The sequence below is a fragment of the Cyprinodon tularosa genome, unplaced genomic scaffold (assembly GCF_016077235.1).
Source record: "Cyprinodon tularosa strain WSP-4 unplaced genomic scaffold, ASM1607723v1 ctg206, whole genome shotgun sequence".
NCBI classification, from domain to species: domain Eukaryota; kingdom Metazoa; phylum Chordata; class Actinopteri; order Cyprinodontiformes; family Cyprinodontidae; genus Cyprinodon; species Cyprinodon tularosa.
In genome coordinates this window covers 855,016-876,204 of record NW_024038764.1, presented here as the reverse complement: position 1 = coordinate 876,204, position 21,189 = coordinate 855,016, and the positions used below count along the sequence as shown (strand labels likewise).

Below are 21,189 nucleotides of genomic sequence, written 5' to 3'. Positions count from 1 at the left end.
GCTTCGCTGCATTGATAGGTCAACCCTTTCTGCCCGCCTCCTCCCTCTGCGGCCTTCGGCGGAGGCGGCGTCCTGCCTCGGAAAAGGAAAGGCACTCGACTGAGCTGTTCGCCTCACGGTTAGCTCGTCTCCCCCTGCTTTTTTCTCATTAGCAGCACTTTGCGTCGCTCTCCGCTCCAGAGAAGACGACGCTTTGTGGCGGTGGAGCTTTATTTCTCACATTACAGGAAAGATACTCTCATGCAGAAAGCATCAGTAGATATCTGTTAGCGTTTAGACTGAAGAGTTGCAACACAGAACAAGACAGTGGAGATGAGTATGAAAGGGGTGGTGGTGGGGGGGTGATAGTGTTGTTCTAGTCTCCTCTACGAGTGTTTGATGGTGTATTTGCCTTTCTGCAGCTGGGAGATGTACAGCTTGGACTTGGTGCCATCCGCTCGCTTGAACCACACCTCATCGTTGTTTATCGTGGTAATGATGGCACTGCGGGATGAAAACATGCGTTACAACATGACAGAGCCACAGACAGAAGGAGACCGTTTTTGGGAGAAAAGATTTAGAGTTCCCAGAGTAGGAATGAATCTTATAATAAGACTGGTCTTACATGCTGGCATGAATTCGTACTTTTAATTTCTGCAGTGCAGTCTGGGTCTTCCAGCAGCCACGTAGGACCATATATGGACGGAAAGATAAGAGTGATCTCGGCAATCTAAATGGACACGGTGTGTTTATCTAAGGAGGAATGTCGATGAGGAAATGAAGAGCTTTCAGAACGACCACCAGAGATGTGTTTTGTTTCTGTTTATCCAAGACCTCTGAAATTCTCTCTCACATATTAATTTCCTTTGGCTGCAGTGCACGGATGTCCTGCATTAATCTCAAATGTGCCGAATGCATATTTCATCATAGGTTAGGCAGAGAGTAACATCTTGCTCATCTATGGTTTTAGATTTGTCAGCCGTTATAAAATGTTCTACAGGGACATATTAAGCTTCAGTTACTGGCTCTATGAAACCAAAAGCCCACGTTGGTTCAGTTTGATGTTACAGTTTGTGCTGCTAACTGTGGCTGTTGTTCGTCCAGCCCAGCTCCTCTAAAACACGTGGATCTTCTGCTGCTTCCTCTTAAACCCCGGCGTACGCTGTGCCATTTTCGGGGCGATTTTTTAACTACAGATGTTTTATCTACAGACCTCCACCTAATGTTTGCGAGGAAGGACGCATCAATATGACTTACTTACGCATTAATATGACTAGTAGTGGGCAGTTATCGCCATTAACGCCAGACTGTTATTGCGCAATAAAAAAAATATCACCTTTAATCTATTCTCAAAGTTGCTTTGCGAGCTCAGTCTATAGCTATGACTTAGCCTATATATATATATATACATATATGGGTCCTACACACACATATATATCTATATATGTGTGTAGGCCTACCGTTAACACATCAAACATGAGGTGCTAACATGGCTGCAGCTATAAAGCTTAAAGGACAATTTATTTTAATGAACGCCATTCAGCGTTGGTAAAGATGATGAGCTCATTCTCCAGGTGGCCACAGGTGACCTATCTTACACCCTACCTGCGAGGCGAACTATCATGAGAAAGAAGAACACATGACAATAATGCCCCGTAAAAATTTGTGAAAGATGAGAAGTTTGTCGAGCCGACGCGTTTAGCACTGAGGATTTTAAATGATGCACATTGCTCTCACTGCACGCTCAGTTCGGTGGCAAGAAAAATTACGCCATAGATTTTGATCAAAAGAACAATGAAATGCAAAGTTTGCCTGAAAACCGCTGGGATTACCCAAGGTAACATATCCAACCTTCACCTCCTACAGCACAGCCACGCTGTTGAGTTTAAAGATGTGCAAAAATTTGCAAAACATTTTTTGCAATATATTTTCTCCTGTTCAATGAGAAATTGTTGAATGTTTAAATCTGTATGGGTACAACACTTTAATATTTAATTGAAAGTAATATGTAATGCGATATGTTCAAATAACAAATTATAAATAGATCATTTGCATTTCCTGCACATGCCTTTATTTCTGATATAGGAGCTGGAGCATTTATCGTTATCGAGGTAAAACCTGGTATTAATTTGAGGTCATATCACCCTGGCCCCGACAGTGATTGCTGCTAGAAGTTATAGAACAACACATTCTATTTCTAATAAACATCTCCAAAATGTAAATTACGTAAAAACTTTCATTTTTTAATGTACTTGTCAAATTCTATCTTTAGAGTCTTAAAGAAGCAGTAAGAATTTGATTCCTCTTATTACAAATAATCACTAATTATGACAGAAATCTATGTCCCTCTTATAGATTAATAAAAAATGATACTTAAAATAGAACTCCATATTTTGCTGAATTATAAAATAGATTGGGTAATTCGTTAAAGAATTTAGATCGGTGCCTCTCAGCTATTTAAGGTTGTCTCCTTCTTTAATATTAATCATTGCTTTCTGATTACTGATAATGACAAAGCTCCTTCTGTCTGTTTCCAGTGAGATTAGCTTATCTTCATTCAGCTGCTCCACCTGCGCTGCTGTAGAAGACTCAGAAATGCTGGACTGAAAAAGCTTTAGATCAAAAGATCAAAGATGGGGACCAATGGCTGTTTTCTCTTCATCGCTGATAGGATGAGTCTCACCTTTTCTAGAGGAGCTACACCTGAGCCAGATGGAGGCACTGCAGATGTGATTGATTAAGTTAAGGTGGGTTTTTAGTCCAATGAGCCACAAACTTTCCTCCCATCATACCTGGTTGGAAACTCGTCCTTCCTGTTGATGCAGATGGTCTGACCTCGGCAGTACCACTGGTTGTCGTAGAAAAGTCGACCTTCCTCGGAGCGCGCCACGTGGTGATGTCTGTCTGCTTTCACCGCAGGGACTTCTCAGCAGAACAAAAAGGAAAAAAGAGCAGAGTATTGACCCGATCCTTTCAGTTTGGGTCGATGTCTGAGCTCTGCCAGGTATCGACTGTAACCGAGGAAGAGGGAAAACTCTTACCATCCACCTTCACCCGGTGCGGCGCCAAAGAAGCCATCGCCTATCAGGGGTATTGAGAGTTAATCCAACATGAAGGGTCAGACTGAAAACCAACGATGGGAAAAGTTATCTGATTTTAAACCCTTACCTTTCTTATGGCGGTCCAGTCTTCAAGAATATCCAGGTCTTGCAGCATGTAAACAATATAAGGTCGTAGAAAAGGTGAAGCTAAGGAAAGTATCGCTCCGTCTTCAAATGAGAATAACTGATGGAGCGCATGGAGTGAAAGGATATCAGACACGACGACGGGTTTCTTCTTCTTCACAGGACAGAACGGATCTTTTTTCTTGTTCTTCCGAGCCTGCAGTCCATCGTTCCACAACTCTGGAGGACAAAGAGGGCAGAGATAAGAAACTAGCTGAGAGTCGTCTTTCTTCTTTAGATTTTATTTAAGGTTAACCAGTTTTAGGGTAATAAAAGCGCTCATGTTCAGGTTATTTTAAGAAAGAAATACTTTTTCTACACAGCTGCTCAGAACAGAGGCAGTTTCTACTGACTTCAGATCTTTAACATTTTACAGAATCACTGCAAACCAGATCATGTTAGCCGCAGGGACTAGGACTGAAATAATTAATCAGATTAATCCTGATTAATTGATTATTGATTTAATTGTCAACTCCTTTAGTATTGGATTAATCTTTAACTGGAATATAGAGACTGTAAAACATGTCTTTAGTCGACTTTGTCTTTAGCAAGCGACCTTGAGCAGCAGTTATACCAAAACTGTAAAAAAAAATAAAAAATATGTTAACATTTTCCATTTAAGATCTGTCTATATGCTCTATTCAGAACTCCTCAAGTGGAAAAGTTTTAATTTCACCTGGTTTAATTTAACCAAAGTCTTCATTTAGGAACATTTTTCTATCCGATAATTAATCGAAAAAGCAATCAACAGATTAATCGATTTGCACAATAACTGTTAGTTGCAGGCCTAGCAGGGACCCAAACATTTACAGACCAAGGCCAGAAAAAGACCTTTCCAGTTCAAGATCAACTTAAATCAAGCAGCTTTCAGTTGACTATTAGGTTGATCTGTAAAATTTAAAAAGCCTTGAAATTAATTTATTCTTTTATTTCAGCATTATAACCTCAGGCTCCTGAAAAATTCTACCATTAAATCTGAGTTTAATTTTCTATCTATAAAAACAAAAACAAAAAAACAACAAAAACAAATGAGAAATTGTTGTTGTTTTTTAGATAATCATCAGTGGAACAATTATATTATAGTTGGTCTGAGTTTCTAAGGAACCTCTAACAGGTATTTTATGGCTCTCTCCTTTCCTGGGGTATAAACAGAATGTGACACAGGGGGGCGTTTCTTTACATTACTGACCACCAGGATGGACAAATAGCCATTTTTATATTGTTCAGTGAGAAGATTAAAGCTTATTTAGTCCCACTGACTGCTTATAAAGGCTGCAGACTAGAGCCACATCAACACACATTCATCCACACAACGGCAACCAAAGGTCTACAATCAATCATTGCTCAGGGGTTTCAACATGTTGCAGATGGTGCAGTTGAAACTGAATTTGAAACAAAGGTTTAAATCCACTTAGAAATTGTTCACCAGACAACCCTACCCAGGGTTTGCTCCGGCTATTACCTGAGGTAATGTCAATACTATGCCGGTCCTCCTCTAATCTCCGAATCTTCTCCTCCAGCTCACTTTGCACAGTGTCAAAAAGCAGCAACTTCTCACTCTGTAAGACACACAGGGCAGGATTTTATAAATTTTCCCCCAAAAGAACACCATCCAGGCCTGATCCTACCAGGCTATTGACATGTTCTGTTATTTTCCACTTGTTTTCAGTGGGCTTTTTTTTGTCCTCTCACCTCCCAGTGCTGGCAAGCAGCTTGGATTTCACAATCATGTTTGTTCCTCACCGACTCCAGGCACAAATCTTTATAGATCCCTGTTGAGATACAGCGAGAATCTAGTAAGACTGTTTAAGGTATACTTCTGAAGGGAAAACTCCCTTCAACTCACCAGCTACTTTAGTTCTAATCTGCATGTTCTCTTGCAGGTTGGCCAGTGGTTCCAGGTACTCCTGGGCACAGCCAGCCATCACCTCCTGCAGCTTTATCTCCACCTGGCTCAGACGCTCCTTATAAAGCCTGAGAAGCAGAAAACAAGCCGATTTAAAAGTCCAGCCTCCTTGAAATGTCCTCATACCACATGCTTTGTTATTTCACAATCACAAACTCTAGTGTCAGTGCTTGTCAGCCTGGTGCATAACTGGAGGTGAAAGGTGACACAATGTGACTGCAATACACAGGAATTAGCTGGGCTTTTTAGACTTAGGTTTGCAGGTTTTTTATAGGTTTTTATGACAGCATAAATTGAAACAATTAAAAATGGACCTTTATTCATCTCCTCTGCCCCAGCCATCACTTTATTATTTCTTTATAGCAACTTTGCTATTGTAGCCCACTCCAATTTCTTTGGTTCTTATGCCTATATTGGAATATTGGCAGGTTTAGCTTTACAGTGTAGCTGTTTGGGAATCCAGAACCTCCCTATGGCCGTTCCACCCCTGACATCAATGGTTCTGCTCTCTGTCTGCTGATGGGAGCACATGTGACTGAGCCCAAGTCTCTGTTGGAGACAGTATGAAGCTCAGAAACATGCTAGCAGGGCGCCCCACTTGGTTAATGATAGGGGGAAACACTTATCCTAGATATACACACCCAAAAAAAATGACACATGGCTGTACACATTGACTCAAACTCTCCAAACAGACCGTTTTCTCCTGTTTTTAAGTAAATAAACAGTATAGTTTTCAACATAATCTCTGCTGCTGTAATGTTGACTGACAGAAAGCACAGGGTCCTTATTACAGTCATTTTCACATATCTAACGCGCTGTTGGAAACATGCTTCTCTTTCAGGTTCTCCCATCTAGAGAGAAACAAGAATTTAGGGGGGAACTTTGACTAGACCGTTCTAACTATAAACCTGCTTTGATCTAAACTCAATTATGGGATAGTAGCTCTGGCTGTGCATTTATTGTATCCTGCTGGAAGGTGAACACAGCCACCAATCTCAGGTGTTTTAAAGGTTTTCATCCAGGGCGGCACACTCTTTGACTCCAATTCATTTTCCTCTGACTGGCTAGATGGAGGCTTAGGTAATACATGCCAAACTGCCTGATTCACCAGTTAGATCATCAGACTGATCGTATTGATGCTCCTGTATCTGGATGCTGCACAGATCTGTGATGGTGCAGGAAAGGGTATGTTTTTCCATCCCTCCATAAAGGTGATGCAGTATTTGAAGAGTGTCATTTATCTTTGACCTGTTATCTTTTCTGATCCAATTTATTCAGTAAAGGTCTGCAACAAACATCTTAGAACAAAACCAAAATAGTACACAGGGGAGTCTGTTGATGATTGTCTTTTGATGCTATTTATGAGGAAACTAATGTATAAGGACATCAGACTGACTGTTTTTATCCCATCACAGTACAGGTGCTGGTCATAAAATTAGAATATCATGAAAAAGTAGATTGATTTCAGTAATTCCATTTAAAAAGTGAAACTTGTATATTATATTCATACATTACATACAAACTCATATATTTCAGATGTTTATTTTGTTTAATTTTGATGATTACAAATGACAACAAATGAAAATCTCAAATTCATCATATCAGAAAATTAGAATATTGTGAAAAGGTTCAAAATTGATGGCCCCTGGTGCCACACTCTAATCAGCTAATTAACTCAAACCACCTGCAAAAGCCTTTAAATGGTCTTTCAGTCTAGTTCTATAGGCTACACAATCATGGGGAAGACTGCTGACTTGACAGTTGTCCAAAAGACGACCATCGACACCTTGCACAAGGAGGGCAAGACACAAGAGGTCATCGCTAAAGAGGCTGGCTGTTCACAGAGCTCAGTGTCCAAGCACATTAATAGAGAGGCGAAGGGAAGGAAAAGATGTGGTCGAAAAAAGTGTACAAGCAAGAGAGATAACCGCACCCTGGAGAGGATTGTGAAACAAAAACCCCTTCAAAAATGTGGGGGAGATTTACAAAGAGTGGACTGCAGCTGGAGTGAGTGCTTCAAGAACCACCACACACAGACGTATGAAAGACATGGGTTTCTGCTGTCGCATTCCTTGTGCCAAGCCACTCTTGAACCACAGACAGCGTCAGAAGCGTCTAAAGAGAAACAGGACTGGACTGCTGGTGAGTGGTCCAAAGTCATGTTCTCTGATGAAAGTAAATTTTGCATTTCCTTTGGAAATCAAGGTCCCAGAGTCTGGAGGAAAAGAAGAGAGGCACTTCATCCACGTTGCTTGAAGTCCAGTGTAAAGTTTCCACAGTCAGTGATGGTTTGGGGTGCCATGTCATCTGCTGGTGTTGGTCCATTGTGTTTTCTGAGGTCCAGGGTCAACGCAGCCACATACCAGGAAGTTTTAGAGCACTTCATGCTTCCTGCAGCTGACCAACTTTTTGGAGATGCAGATTTCATTTTCCAACAGGACTTGGCACCTGCACACAGTGCCAAAGCTACCAGTACCTGGTTGAAGGACCATGGTATCCCTGTTCTTAATTGGCCAGCAAACTCTCCTGACCTTAACCCCATAGAAAATCTATGGGGTATTGTGAAGAAGATGCAATACACCAGACCCAACAATTCAGAAGAGCTAAAAGCCACTATTAGAGCAACCTGGGCTATCATAACACCTGAGCAGTGCCACAGACTGATCGACTCCATGCCACGCCGCATTGCTGCAGTAATACAGGCCAAAGGATGCCCAACTAAATACTGAGTGCTGTACATGCTCATACTTTTCATGTTCATACTTTTCAGTTGGCCAACATTTCTATAAATCCTTTGTTTTTATTGGTCTTCAGTAATATTCTAATTTTCTGATATGATGAATTTGAGATTTTCATTTGTTGTCATTTGTAATCATCAAAATTAAACAAAATAAACATCTGAAATATATGAGTTTGTATGTAATGTATGAATATAATATACAAGTTTCACTTTTTAAATGGAATTACTGAAATCAATCTACTTTTTCATGATATTCTAATTTTATGACCAGCACCTGTAGGTGAAGGATCTATTTATTAACATGTAATAACTTACTGCTCCTTCAAGTCCGTGAATTGTTTTTCAAGCGTTGTCATCTCATCAAGACACTCCATCCTCCTCCTCTCGCAGTCCTCATCATCCATCTCTGTAAACATAAACGCTTCACAGGTTGGACATCACCTTTATATAAATGTTTTTTTTTTTTATTAAACCCCGCCTAAACCTTATAGTATTTATCCAGCTCCTGCTTTGTTGAGCTATGTCTCCATTTGTCCAACTAATGTCAGTGAATGTTGCTGTTTAGGGCCTGGTTCTCCTACCTGAGCTGTCTCCATCTTCAGACACGGACGAGCTAACCGTGTCCTCCTCGTCTGTGCTGCTGCCGTCTTGCTCGGGAAAGTCCACCTCCATTTCTTCGTGGTTGCTTTCTTTTTTGTCCCGTGAGTGCACCGGCATGGCAGCTATCAGAACAGCCGGGGTGGACGGCGCAGCACGGCCGTATCTTCACGTTTAACCCCCCTCCAAGAAAGAGGGGAAATGCTGGTCAGACTGCTAGCCCCGGGTTAGCCAGCTCCGCTACTCCGCACTCACCAGCTGGACACACAAACATGGCCACCTTCAACCAATCACGACAGACTATTTTACAGAACAGCCAATCAGATGCTAGGATGAAAAATACGCTAGTCTGGTGGAGCAGTCGGGATTTGTAGTTTTATTCCTCTACATAGACAGCAGTTATGTGAACCTCCAATGTTTATTATAATAATAAATAACACATTAAATTGTCTTTATATTAAAGTAAAACCTGTACCAAAATAAATACAATTAAAAAGACACACAAATAAAAACTTTATGTTCTGCTACTAGCAGCTAGCTAATATGGAAATAATGGTATATATTTATATATTTTATTAATATTTACTAAGAAATCCAGTTGTCAGCATCCAAAATGACAACTCTCACAAAAACATCAAAAACATTTGCAAAATAAAGTAATATTAACATATAAACATATACTATGTTTGATTTGTCAAAGAAGTTGGAGAATGTAACTTATTATGACACCCAAGCTGTCCAGTTGTAGGTTGGAAATGGTGAAATTTGCCCTTTGACATGGTGCTATCAAAAATTATCTATGTATGATAACCAAACTGGATACTGAACTCGGTGTTGCTTGGTAAGCTCTGACTTTCCCAATGAAAAGTCCAATTTAAGTGGGAGGTGTTGTTTTTCTGACTAAAAAGTGTGAAACATGGAGAACACAGTGATAGTGGGTTACAAATTCTACTTAGGAACAGGTTACTTTTCAAACACAGGCATGAACACAAATGGGAGAAGTTTAAAGTTCAAACAAAACTTAGATAAATAGATCCATGTCATAAGGTGACCAGATTTCTGCAATCTAATCTGGGGACGTTTCCAGCTCATAGATAAAAATAGATAGATTTTATGAAAATTAAAATAGGAAACAGGGACAGTGATTTTTTTTTAATCCATTTTTACAAATTTAGACAAAAACCCAGTGTGAAATCCAGGAATGCGCTTCTTCCATTTCCTAAAATAAATAATATTAATTCATTAATAGTGTATATTAGAGATATTCAATCTTCTCTCTCTTCTTTCCTTGTGAGCAACATAACACTGTGTTCAGGGACAGAATAGTTTGCATCAATACAGAGTCTGTGGAAATGAATTTTTTATATATATATATATATATATATACAAATTGAAAACAGATTTTTTTTCTTAAAAAAAAAAAAAAATTCTAAACAATGATCACTATAAAATGAAAGTAATGTATCCTGGACAGCTGCAGTGCATTGGGTGGCCTCCAGCAGCCTGGATTAAAATCTGTGTCACTATTTAAAAAAGTTACGTTAGATTTTTATATTCAGATTAAATTACAACCCTTAAAACACATCTATAAATCTGGATCATTCTCATGAGCGGCTTGAAGCAGCCACACCAAAAATAAATGTTGTGTCATTACACGTGTAGATGAATGAAAAATAACCTCAAGGCCTGCATGAAAATAATCTGTCCTTTAATAAAGTTATAGTGAAACCTAATAGGAATATAATTTTTACAATCATAAAGCTATTTTCTATTCATGTGTACATAGATACGGCTGATCTTTTTGTTTTAAATAAGCTGTTATTATTTTAATAGGATGTAAATATATGATCCTAATTATCCCTGCTACAAAAATCCACAAAAAACGATAACGAACCTGATAACGAACCACATTGTCTGTTTTAAAACTGTTGAACTCTGCTCCTCATTTATACGTTAACAGCTGTTTCTGTGTACAGCATGCTTGCATGCTCTTTCTGCCATAATAACAGTTTACATGCAACATTTTCCCCTTCATTCATTAAACGGTAAAATCTGGGACATTTCTGGGGACAGCTTTAGCCGGGGACAGGTGGTCCAAAAGGGGGACTGTCCTCGGAAATTGAGGACGTCTGGTCATCCTACCATATCAACTTGTGTTCCTCAAAATTTTTTTTTACAGCATTCTATTTTTGAAGCTATGAGGTTGGAGCGGGGAATAATGTCATAGTAAAGAAGGTTCAGAATGGCTATGAAGTTTGCTGTGGTGGATTAGCTAGTAGGAACACAAATAAAATATATTGCAGTATATGCCTTTCTTCATGTTTGATGAGTTCAAATAATATGGAAACATACAGCGGGTGAAATAAGTATTGCCACCATTTTTCTGAGTAAATATATTTCTAGATGTGCAATTGACTCCATGCAGTTGAATTCATGCAATCCCAAACCATAGATGTCTGGAAATTAAGTTATGCGTAATAAACTTTTAGACTTAGACTTAGTCAACTTTTATTGTTCCATTTCGTAAAGCCCTCATGACATTTCCATTTCTTAAAGTGATCAAATGTAAACCGTGTGGGAGAAAAAACATGGTGCAAATAAACGCATTATATGGAAGTTCAGAGCATTAAAATATACATGGTGTTGCTGAGTTGCAACTCAGCAAAACAATTGCAGAGCTCAGATAAAAAAAAACCAAAAGCAGCACACTGGTTAATTAAACATATTGGTTCTTAGAATTGCAAATACTTCAACTTGGTTCTAAAAGCCTTTCCTGGTTAAGTTCAAACTTCTGAGACAAACTGATCACACCAGGAAGCACTAGGGAGAACAATTTACCTCATTAGCTAGATGTGACATATTTGATATAAAAGGTTTGAATAGCGACTGAACACAATCTATTTCCCAACTGTCTCACCAGATGTACACACATACAAAGAGATCTGAGAAAATTACCCTACAAATGAAGCTTTTTTTTTTTTCTTACACCTACTTTTTAAGCAGTTTTTCTTTCTTTCTCTGAGACCTGTTAATAATTTCACCGTCTGTGCTGGGGATTACTGACACACTTGTTTTATCTTCACAATCTTACTAAAAATGTCCTTGTTTCTCCATTTATCCACCTTGCATTATGGCATTATTATATTTTCAGATCTTTCTAAAGCTGTCTGCAAGTCCTTCTTCACCTTTTAATGACTCTCCTGTCAAATCGTACCATGGGCTCCTTGCTATGTCTGGTTTATGCTGAGATGCTCTTCTTTTCACTTCTGGATTATGAGTTAAGGCTTAGAAATTCAGCCATACACATGAGGCTTATTTCTCATTGAATTTAATAATCATCAATTTTTTTCCCACAATGCCTTGATAAGATGAACATTTTGTAGGGCACTTAATATCAAAACAAATTGATTAAAATATTTACAGAAAGGCTGTTTAAATACTGACAGATTTTTGGCTTGTTTCTTGCCTTTCTCAGCCACCTTGCAGATCCATTTCTTCATGAGTTCAATTTCCTGTCAGCACAATGTTGCTTCCCAATGTTTCTGCTCTCAACCTGTGAGAAATCTGGTTCATTTACTTCTTAGATCTTATGTTCTGACCTAATGATTTTATCCTATTACGTCTTTTAATTATTGTATTTGTATTTTTTGTGACACAATAACACTAAATGATGCATTTTTTTATGAGATATAATTGTTCCTTATGTTCCTAACAGAGCGCTTTGCTGTCAATCTACAGGTTTACTAGTGCCTCCTAGAATTTTTCTAGAAGTAGAATGGGAGGCAGATCCTTTAGTTATGAGGCTCCTCTCCTGTGGAACAAACTACCAGTTTCAATCTGTTAGGCAGTCATCCTGTCTACTTTAAAGGGTAGGCTTAAAACTTTCCTTTTTGATAAAGCTTATAGTTAGGGTGGCTCAGGTTATCCTGAGCTATCTCTATAGTTATGCTGCTATAGGCTTAGACTTCTGGAGGACCTAGGGACCCCTTTTTCATCATTCTGCATTCTTCTATCTCTATTCTCCCACTCTACAGAATTTGTTAGTTCAATCTCTAGTGTGATGCTCTCTCTGCTTTTTGAAATCATAGTAGCTTCATCTGGTCTGTTCCTGTTTGGCTGTGACGTCATCCTGGAGAGAAATATCAGCTGTGCTGCTGCCATCAACACCTTTGTTTATAGATATTTGAACTTCGCCTATTTTTTAGCATAGTCCTGTTTTTCTGACAGTGGCTAACTGTATGTGCTCTCTTTCATCCTCTGACATATGAGCTGGTTTGGCACTCATCTGCCTGGTTGTGCGTTTCCTGGATGGGGCCACCTGTGGAGCCGATTGACAGTTACCTTTTGTGTCTCTGCTTAATCTCTACTTCTGTCTCCTTGAACCCCGGTTGACCTCAGCAGATGGCCGCTCACACTGAGCCTGGTTCTGCTGGAGGTTTCTTCCTGTTAAAAGGGAGTTTTTCTCTCCACTGTCGCTTCAAGCATGCTTAGTGTGAGGGATTGCCTTTGAGTCAATGAGTCGATGCAATCAGCTAGTTTTCCCTTAGATAGAAAACTTTGAATCAATTTGACTGGATGATCTAGTTGAATTGTCTCCGTAGAGTAGAGCAATACATGGATTCAGAAAGGTTTAAATTAACAAAATTGGCAAATGTGAGGGTGCATAGGCAACAAACCCAATTTTCAGTGTAACCAGAGGAAATTAATCCTTAATATGATTTATAAAGATATTTCTTACACACTACTTACTCTTATTCAGAATAGAAAGCTCTGTTATTTTGTCTTTTTAATTGGTGTTGTAATGGAGTGTAATATATGTAAGTTCATTCTGATGGAAACTAAGGCCCCGTCCACACGAAGTCAAAACGAACACGAAACGCTGATATTTTCCAAAACGTTTGCCGTAAAGACGGAGACGTAAAATAAATGTGATCGTCCACACGAATGCATGAAAACGCTGCAAAATGTATGCCAGGCCTGTAAGTGGCGCTGTGGTGCCAAAGCAAAAATAAGCGACGAAATGTAGGGCATGCGCACTAATATTTATACATGGTTGCCCTGCGGGTCCATTTTCGTGGTTAAGTCAAATTCAGGTGCTGAACTATGTGGTCGATATTGCTCTGTTCTTCCTGGAGATATTCCAGAAGAAGAAGATTCTGTTGTAAGCCCGACAGCAGGGTGAGTAGCATTAGCAACGGCGCCATTGTTGTTGTGATGTGTCGCGCTTGCGTGTTTAGAGGCGACGCTATGACGCATGCGTGTAAAAAAAAAAATGCGGTTAGGGTGTAAAGATGGAAACTCGAAAACGGCGTTTCAGAATCTTCCCACTCTGAAGGCTGAATAAAAAAATGATCGTTTACAGACCCCCGAAACGCCGGCTTCGTGTGGATGGGAGGCTGGTTTGGTGAAAAATTTGTGCGTTTAGGCCAGGGTTCGTCTTCGTGTGGACGGGGCCTAAAAGAAGTGGAGGTGAAAACAAAGGTATTGCACCAATAAGAATAAATCCTGCTAGTCTGGCAGCTGAGTACCAATTGACAGGGGATCTTTATAGTGACCTGTATGCAGGGGTGTTAGAAAGAAGCTGCCTGCTGAGTGGGAGATGGATCAAGCACCGTGGGGTGAAAGCTGTGGCGGTGGCTGACAGACGGACGAGTTAGTGGAAAGTCGAGATGTTGGGAATGTCTTTTAGAAGTAAGGGCAGCTGCAAGCATAAAATAATGTTTAATTTTGATGGGAAAAAATACAAAACAAATAATAATGTTGAGTCAGTAATTTTTTATCCAGATAAAGGAGAATATATTGTACTTTTCAGGTTTTTCCCTCACTTTGATAGAGACTTGTAAAAGAATGAACGTCTCTTAAGCTTTCTCAAGTTGTTTTTTTTAACATTGCACCAGCAAACCTTACTACTTCTGTTTATTTTGTTGTTTGTTTGCCTTTCGTCATAGACCAAAAAAGGTATCGATTTATACAGATGTAAAATGAAAAGGATATTTCTTAAAATAATTTAAGGTAAAATTTCTAAAGCATTCTAACGCACAGAGACGCTTTGATCATTGTCTAATCTTTAAAAGGGTTTCCTGCAGCTGTGTGAATTAAACTTATGCTTACATGATTTCATTCACATAAAGCACACTGGTCTGTTGCTCTAAAATTAATCCTATTCATTTCTGGTTAGAACACAAACTTCAACTCTTCAATCATAGAAAAATGTATTCAGGTCAAAAACACGGAGACATATTTCTAAATTCCATATAATACTTCTGCGTCACATCTGCTAAAGACAGAACAAAAACGCAGCAAATCTCGGTGAGCAGCTGAGAACATGTATTATCAGTACACTAATACATATCTAACATTCAACCACTACATTGGATGTATAAATACATACACGTGTAAACACACTTAAACTAAATTCTTAAAAAAAGAAGAAAAAAAAAGTATGCATCTTAGAGTATGTAAAATACCGCTACTGACCAGATATATCAGCATGAGTCAACCTGATTCATTGTTTAATTTATTATTAAACAATGGGCTACATAAAGCAGGAAAATTTTACACCACTGAATAAAATAAGATAAAAAATCTAGAAGACCAGAATTTTGTGCATGACAGGTTTTTCCCTCATCAACATCTTTTTTGAACAAAGAGTACAGCCACACTGACAAAGTTTTTTGTGCAGTAGAGAAGCAGAAGCTGTTGATGTGGTTACTTCGGCTCTGTGTGTGAAACTCTAAGGTGGACTAAATCGTGGGAAGATGCTTTTGGCAGCAGGCTTGTCACAATAGCAAATTTTGCTTTATGATAAACTGTACCAGAAAATATTGCAATAAATTATAATATTTTCATACGGTTTGAAACCTAAGTGCTCCCACACTGCAGCTGGTATGTTCGGTTTTGAAACCAACTCCATCTCTCTTTTTTTTTTCAAATCTCAGCTAGCATTATTCTGGCTTACTATTCCTTTGTGAAGACTCCCATGCCATGCTAATGAAACTATAAAGGAGGGGTGGGGTGTGACTGATACACTGGAGTAAAACTAAATATGAGGAAAACAAATAAGCATGCAAACATAAATGATTGAACTCATATAAGTCTATCTTAAAAGTGTTTTTTGTGACTGGCTTTGCAGCGTCCTAATATTGGAGATTTTAGATCCATGCTAATAGAATCCAATAGTCTTTATTTTTTAGCTGATACTCACAAAATTCAGTAACTTAAATCACAAGATTGTGTCTTATTATAAATAATTATAGTACAAATGTGAAATAAAATAGATGCAAAAGACAAAAACAAATCATTGCTTTATAATTTTTTTTTTAAAACGTGCTGCCATGTTGCAGTAATCCAAGCAGTGACATCACAGGGTTGGTTGATGTAGTTGCATACACTTAAAAAATTATGTTTGATGGAAGAAGAAACTGAAAGGACACTCAAGCGTCTAAATCAGATGCTTGAGCCCATTTGGGCATGTGACCCGAGCTGTATAGTAAGCTGCTGTTGTGGCTATCCATGCTACACTGAATGTCTTAATGAATACATAAAGAGAGATGGCTGGATTCACCCTATGGGCTCTCTGTGTGTGACATATGACCTAAACCCTTCCATTGTAGCACTAAATATACAGTAGAATCGTTTCCCTGCTGGAAGGTTGACGTCCATCCCTGTACAGACTCTTTCTTCTTGGATTATCTAGTATTTAGATTCATCCATCTTGTTTCCATTCCATTTGTCAGAAGTTGAAATGTCCAGTTTCAAAATTATAAGATGAACTAGAATGGAGTTGAAAGTCTGAATTTTATGTTAGAAAATAAGTGCAGCAGAATAGTCCCAATCTCCCACATTAGAGATGGCTGCCACTGACATCAGCAATAGTTACCTAGTTTGATTGCTTGTAGCAATGTTTTATTAGTTTGCAACATTAAGTCAGTCTTTTAGAGGCAACCTGTAAAAGGTTTGAAGACATACATTTCAGTAATGTTTATATACACCAAATACTTGGTAGAACAGTGTTTTTTCTCGTTGTTATGGTTATAATATATACTATATTATATTATAGCATATCATATTATATTAAGGATTTTGTTCTCTTTTCATGTTTTCATTTATTGTTTAGAGTAATTACAGTAATTTGGAAATCTGATCTAAAAAAATATGTTATCAAGATACAAAATAAAAACAATGAAATCGATATTTTGGTCTTTGGAAGTTTAAATGTTTTTTGTTATTTTTGTGCATTTGGCCTGCAGTTTAGGTGGTAACCACATGAGCGCGATAAAACTCTTTATCTAAGAAAGGTGCCACCAAGGTGTTTCTTTTTATCCTTATGAAGTAAAGTAAATATATGTCACAATTTAAAGATTAATAAAGAAGGAGATAACTTGAAAGCAGAAAATGGTGTTTAATATATCATGTGCTGAAAATGTGAACCCCCATATGCTTATTTTTAGGTTTTTGTTGTGGGGAATAAGAAGTAAGATTTGATTCAGGTAGTTTCGGTCTAATCAGAATGATCAACTCCAGACCCTGGGAATCACTGCTTAATTCCATCTGATACTCACACCTAAACCATCAGATGACATAGAATGGCTACCCGAGTCTTTCAATTTAAAAAAACAAAACCTATGTGAAAATAAATTAAGAACGGGCTCAGTATAGGTTTGTGGTTTGTGTTGTTGCCACAACGTTTCTGTGCCAGTCCCTGTCTATTCTCACACAGCTTGTCAGGAAACTTTGATGCTTTAAATATGTAACCAGGGCACGGCACTGTGATTATAGAGTCTGTGCTTTTTTCACAAAACATCAGAGTACCTTTTCTCCCTCAATCTCATAATATGTATTAGTGATTTTTGTGCAACAGATTAAGAATCACTTTTCTGTTATCATGCATGTCTAAATGACAAAGCTACTGCAACTGAAAAATCTTATATATTATACAAATATAAATATATACAATACATATATTACAAATTTATGCAATTACAATCACAAGTAAGTGCCCATTTACAAACTGAATGAAATTCTGCACCGAAAAGCCAGATATTAAGGTGGAAAAAATACCTTATTGTATATCAAGTAGTAATATTGCTAAATACATTAATAAATGATTCAGTCATTTTCAGTGATTCATGGCTGAGTTTAGGACTCCAACAGCCCACGGATTTCTATTTACAGTCTTATAATCCTCCTTTTTATATCCAGCCTTCTGACAGCTTGGATGAAAATAGATGAAATGTAAAAAGGAGGCATGAGTAATTGATGGTCAGCTGGGTTCTTCTGTTAGTAACTCAGTTAATTCACTAATCTAAAGCTGTGTTCTTATCTTATTTCACCTTTTCTGCCTCTATATTTACACAATAAGCAACAAGAGGGACAAAAGTTGATTAAAAAAAGCCTTCATATCTCTATTAAGCTATTCTTTGATAATTTAATTTAAAACAATATTTGGTGTGGTGTGTCTCCAGGACAGTTAATGTGTTTTAAAATGTTCATTTTGACATGGGCTTGTAAACTTTCCATATCAACAATATATGTGATCAGGTTCAAACTCCTGCAACTTGAGAAGACTTTTCCTGCTCACTGTCCTCTTGAAGTCGAATGATTTGAACTCCTATTAAACATACTTTTCATTAAGGATAATTATCTTCAACTTCTTAGAACTGGAGCACAAAGGGCTTAAGTTACAACCAGATTGCAAAGCTTGTGTTATCAGTCTTTATACTCATTTGTGAGTGTTTGCTGTTATAAGTTATGGATTTCTGTTTTAAAAAGATAAAGGTTTACACATCCAGGAGATATTGTTGTGTCATTGTGTTTATAAGTTAGAGCTTGTAGCTAAGGAACGGTCAGGTTTGACCTGTTCCCTTAGGCAGAAATCAAGAGGAGCCTGTTTTTAACCAGCCTGGCGAGAAGAAGCCTTCCATAGCACAGTAAAAATTAGCAACATCTACAGAAAAAATCACAATATTGGATCAGAGATACCAAGAAACATTGAAGCTTGAGAATATGTGAGATCATCTGTAAAAAAAATGAAAATTGAAACAGAGAAGGACCCTGCGACATAAGTGACTCAACCGGTAACAGTAAATCCAGGACTGGGTGAGAATGAAGAAATGAGACGTCCTGGGCTGAGTCCAACCCCAGACTTTAAACTTATGAAACAACCAGGACCTGCAAGAAACCCCTCAAACAGCTGAAACTGAAAAGTGGGGCAAACCTTCCTCAGACTGACGTCAGAGGAAGGTTTATGACTACAAAAAGCATCCTGTTTAAGTTAGTTCAACCAGTGTGGTTATAATTAGTTGTGGCATGTCCTTTTTTTTGCAACCACTGTCTTTTTCAGAAAAAAAAAAAATGAAACCAGAGATTGATATGTGAAGACTTCTCATAAAAAGGTGCATATTTTTCAATTTAATTGCACATAACTAGAAAGTATTACCTATTGGAGATTTACTCCAGGCAACCTTTTACTCTAACAGGTTAGAATAATTAATAGTTATATGACTAAATTGAAAACATAAGGTGATAATGGATATTCTAAAAGGTGAGGAATGCAAATTTGCAAAAGTGTTTCGATTATCAGATTTCATCAATATCTGCATATCCAGGATATGACTTTTTGGCCTCAAAGCAAGCAGAGGGTTTTCATAATACGTTTTATCTCCACATAATAATTTGCATAAAGATTACCATTTCCACACATTCACCTCTGCCTATTATTGTTTCAGTTTCAGCCACGTTTGTATGGCAGTGAAGGAAGTTACAACTCCTTTTACAACCGATTTAAGTATTCAAGTAGACCGTGTATGAAACTGGGATGAGCCATGAAGTTTTCACTGAAGCTCTATCTAAAACGACGGCAACTTTTTGTGTCTGTGTGTACCTGTGGAAACGCTCAAAGCTTCTAAAACCGTGGGAATGCCATAGGTAAGGACGAAGGGTATTACCCCTTCTCCGAATAACACCCACGCTTCCCCGAAAAAATATGCATTTGCACATTCAGCATGAAACTGAGGCTTCAGAGAGGGAGCATCTTAGAGATTTCTCTTTTCAACCTCACTTTGAAAGTATCAAATCTGTAAGCCAGGTTGTCTCCCATAATGTTTTCAAAAGGTGCACCACAATAAAAAGGAAACTCAGAGAACCCATCATAAAGAAAACATGTACAGAAACCTCTTTGAACTGGATCCTTTAAGTCAACGTCTTGGATTAGAGCTTTTCTTGGTAATTTTTCTCCACAGTTAGGAAAAAAAAACAAAAAAAAAGTTGACAAATGCAGACTCAACACGTACTGTGTATAATGGATGGTCAAATGCTTTAAGATAAGATAATCTGTGCAGAATCAACATGCAAGGGGGGGGAAACAGGGCAACACGCTATGCATATACTTTCCTATATTCATTTGCTTCAGAAAAATGGTAATATTAGCAAAACACAAAAAAAATGTCTGTATGATTTTCTTTGTTGGATTGATGCTTATACTAATACATTGCATTTACATAACCAGACAAGCCTTAACTCACTTTAGCCATTAATTCACTTTTAGAATTTTGAAAGACACTGGATAAAAAAAAAAAAAAAAAAAAACATAAAGCAGCATCAACAGGCTAACTTCCCAACCTGGCCGACAATGGTCGCTACATCCCATCATTTTGCTGTCAAAACAAAAAATTTTGATGCAAACTTTATTTCCTTTTTAATGAAGTATTACGAGAACAGCATGGGCTAAATGTAAAAAAAAACACACACTAGAAAACAGCCCATGTTCAATTTTAAACATCCATCTTTCTGAGAGCTTAAACAATAAAAATAATAATTCCTGATCAAAAGCACAGATGGTTTTCTGCTACTACGGTATTTTATGTGACAGCTGGGCCTGCTTGCTGGAACAGAGCAGCTCAATTCTTGGCTTTAAGTTAGAAACGATCACTCTCAACTCTTAGGAGTCGTGATCTGTGTAGTTTTTAATATATGTATGCAGAAAAAAAGGTGTTTTAGGTCAGATATGTGGATGCAAATGAAAACAGTACCTCAGTTGTATCTTTTGGCAGTGCTGCGTACTTTGTTGCTACTGACAACCAGAACTCTTCCAGCGTGCATGCAGAGAAAGCAGTGTGTAATGTGGGAACAGGGCCTGCTGCAGCTCTGATGACAGGTGGTGTGCGGTTAAGGTGGGGAAAGGCCTATCCAGTTGTTCTTTTATGGCGAGTCATTGTTTGGGCAGCACTTATTGATACTTTCTAGAAGGCTCCTGAGGTCAGATTCCACAATATGCTTCGTAATTTGAATGGTTATGTCATAACTCTCCAAAAAACTCTGGACCCCAAGGTTGAGAATGGCTGCTTTACGGGATCGCTTTGTATGCCACTAGAAAATCTTTTTATCTTCTTTGAATAATTCAACTTTTTATAGGCAAATGCATTCGTGGGTTCAGCTCCAAGATATCTTTGTGGTTTGATAAGGAAATGTTCTTCTTTTAAATCTGCTCCTTTAATCAGAGACAACGTTTGGTGGATGCTTGTCATCAATCTTAAGTGGTTTATATTTATAATCCTCCACTTCTGCTTACATAATGGTAATAGTGTTTGACTTGTTGCAGTTTATTCCAAACAATCTTCTATATTTAATTCACATTTAGAATCTGGAAGTTTTGCCACAGAGTGACCCACCAACACCCCATTCTCAGCTTCTTGGGCATCTCTTATTCAGACAATAACTGCAGTTTTCTGCAGATCCTGGGCATC

The 21,189-nt window shown here is 38.1% G+C and overlaps 1 protein-coding gene across 2 annotated transcripts; it reads right to left on the bottom strand.

Annotated features, from left to right (window-relative positions):
- Positions 1 to 353: 353 nt before the first annotated feature.
- brms1lb (BRMS1 like transcriptional repressor b) lies at positions 354 to 8,725 on the bottom strand. Of its 2 annotated transcripts, none has more exons than XM_038285087.1 (10): positions 8,431 to 8,725; positions 8,165 to 8,255; positions 5,050 to 5,177; positions 4,896 to 4,975; positions 4,666 to 4,762; positions 3,294 to 3,383; positions 3,148 to 3,212; positions 3,021 to 3,060; positions 2,772 to 2,904; positions 354 to 483 (listed from the first exon to the last, which is right to left on the bottom strand). In XM_038285087.1, the coding sequence occupies exons 1-10, from the start codon at positions 8,564 to 8,566 to the stop codon at positions 366 to 368; spliced, it is 978 nt and encodes a 325-aa protein (XP_038141015.1). In that variant the 5' UTR covers positions 8,567 to 8,725; the 3' UTR covers positions 354 to 365. The 2 variants fall into 2 exon arrangements, with proteins under 2 accessions (XP_038141015.1, XP_038141016.1); XM_038285088.1 differs by having other exon boundaries at positions 2,772 to 2,901; positions 8,431 to 8,723.
- Positions 8,726 to 21,189: the final 12,464 nt, after the last annotated feature.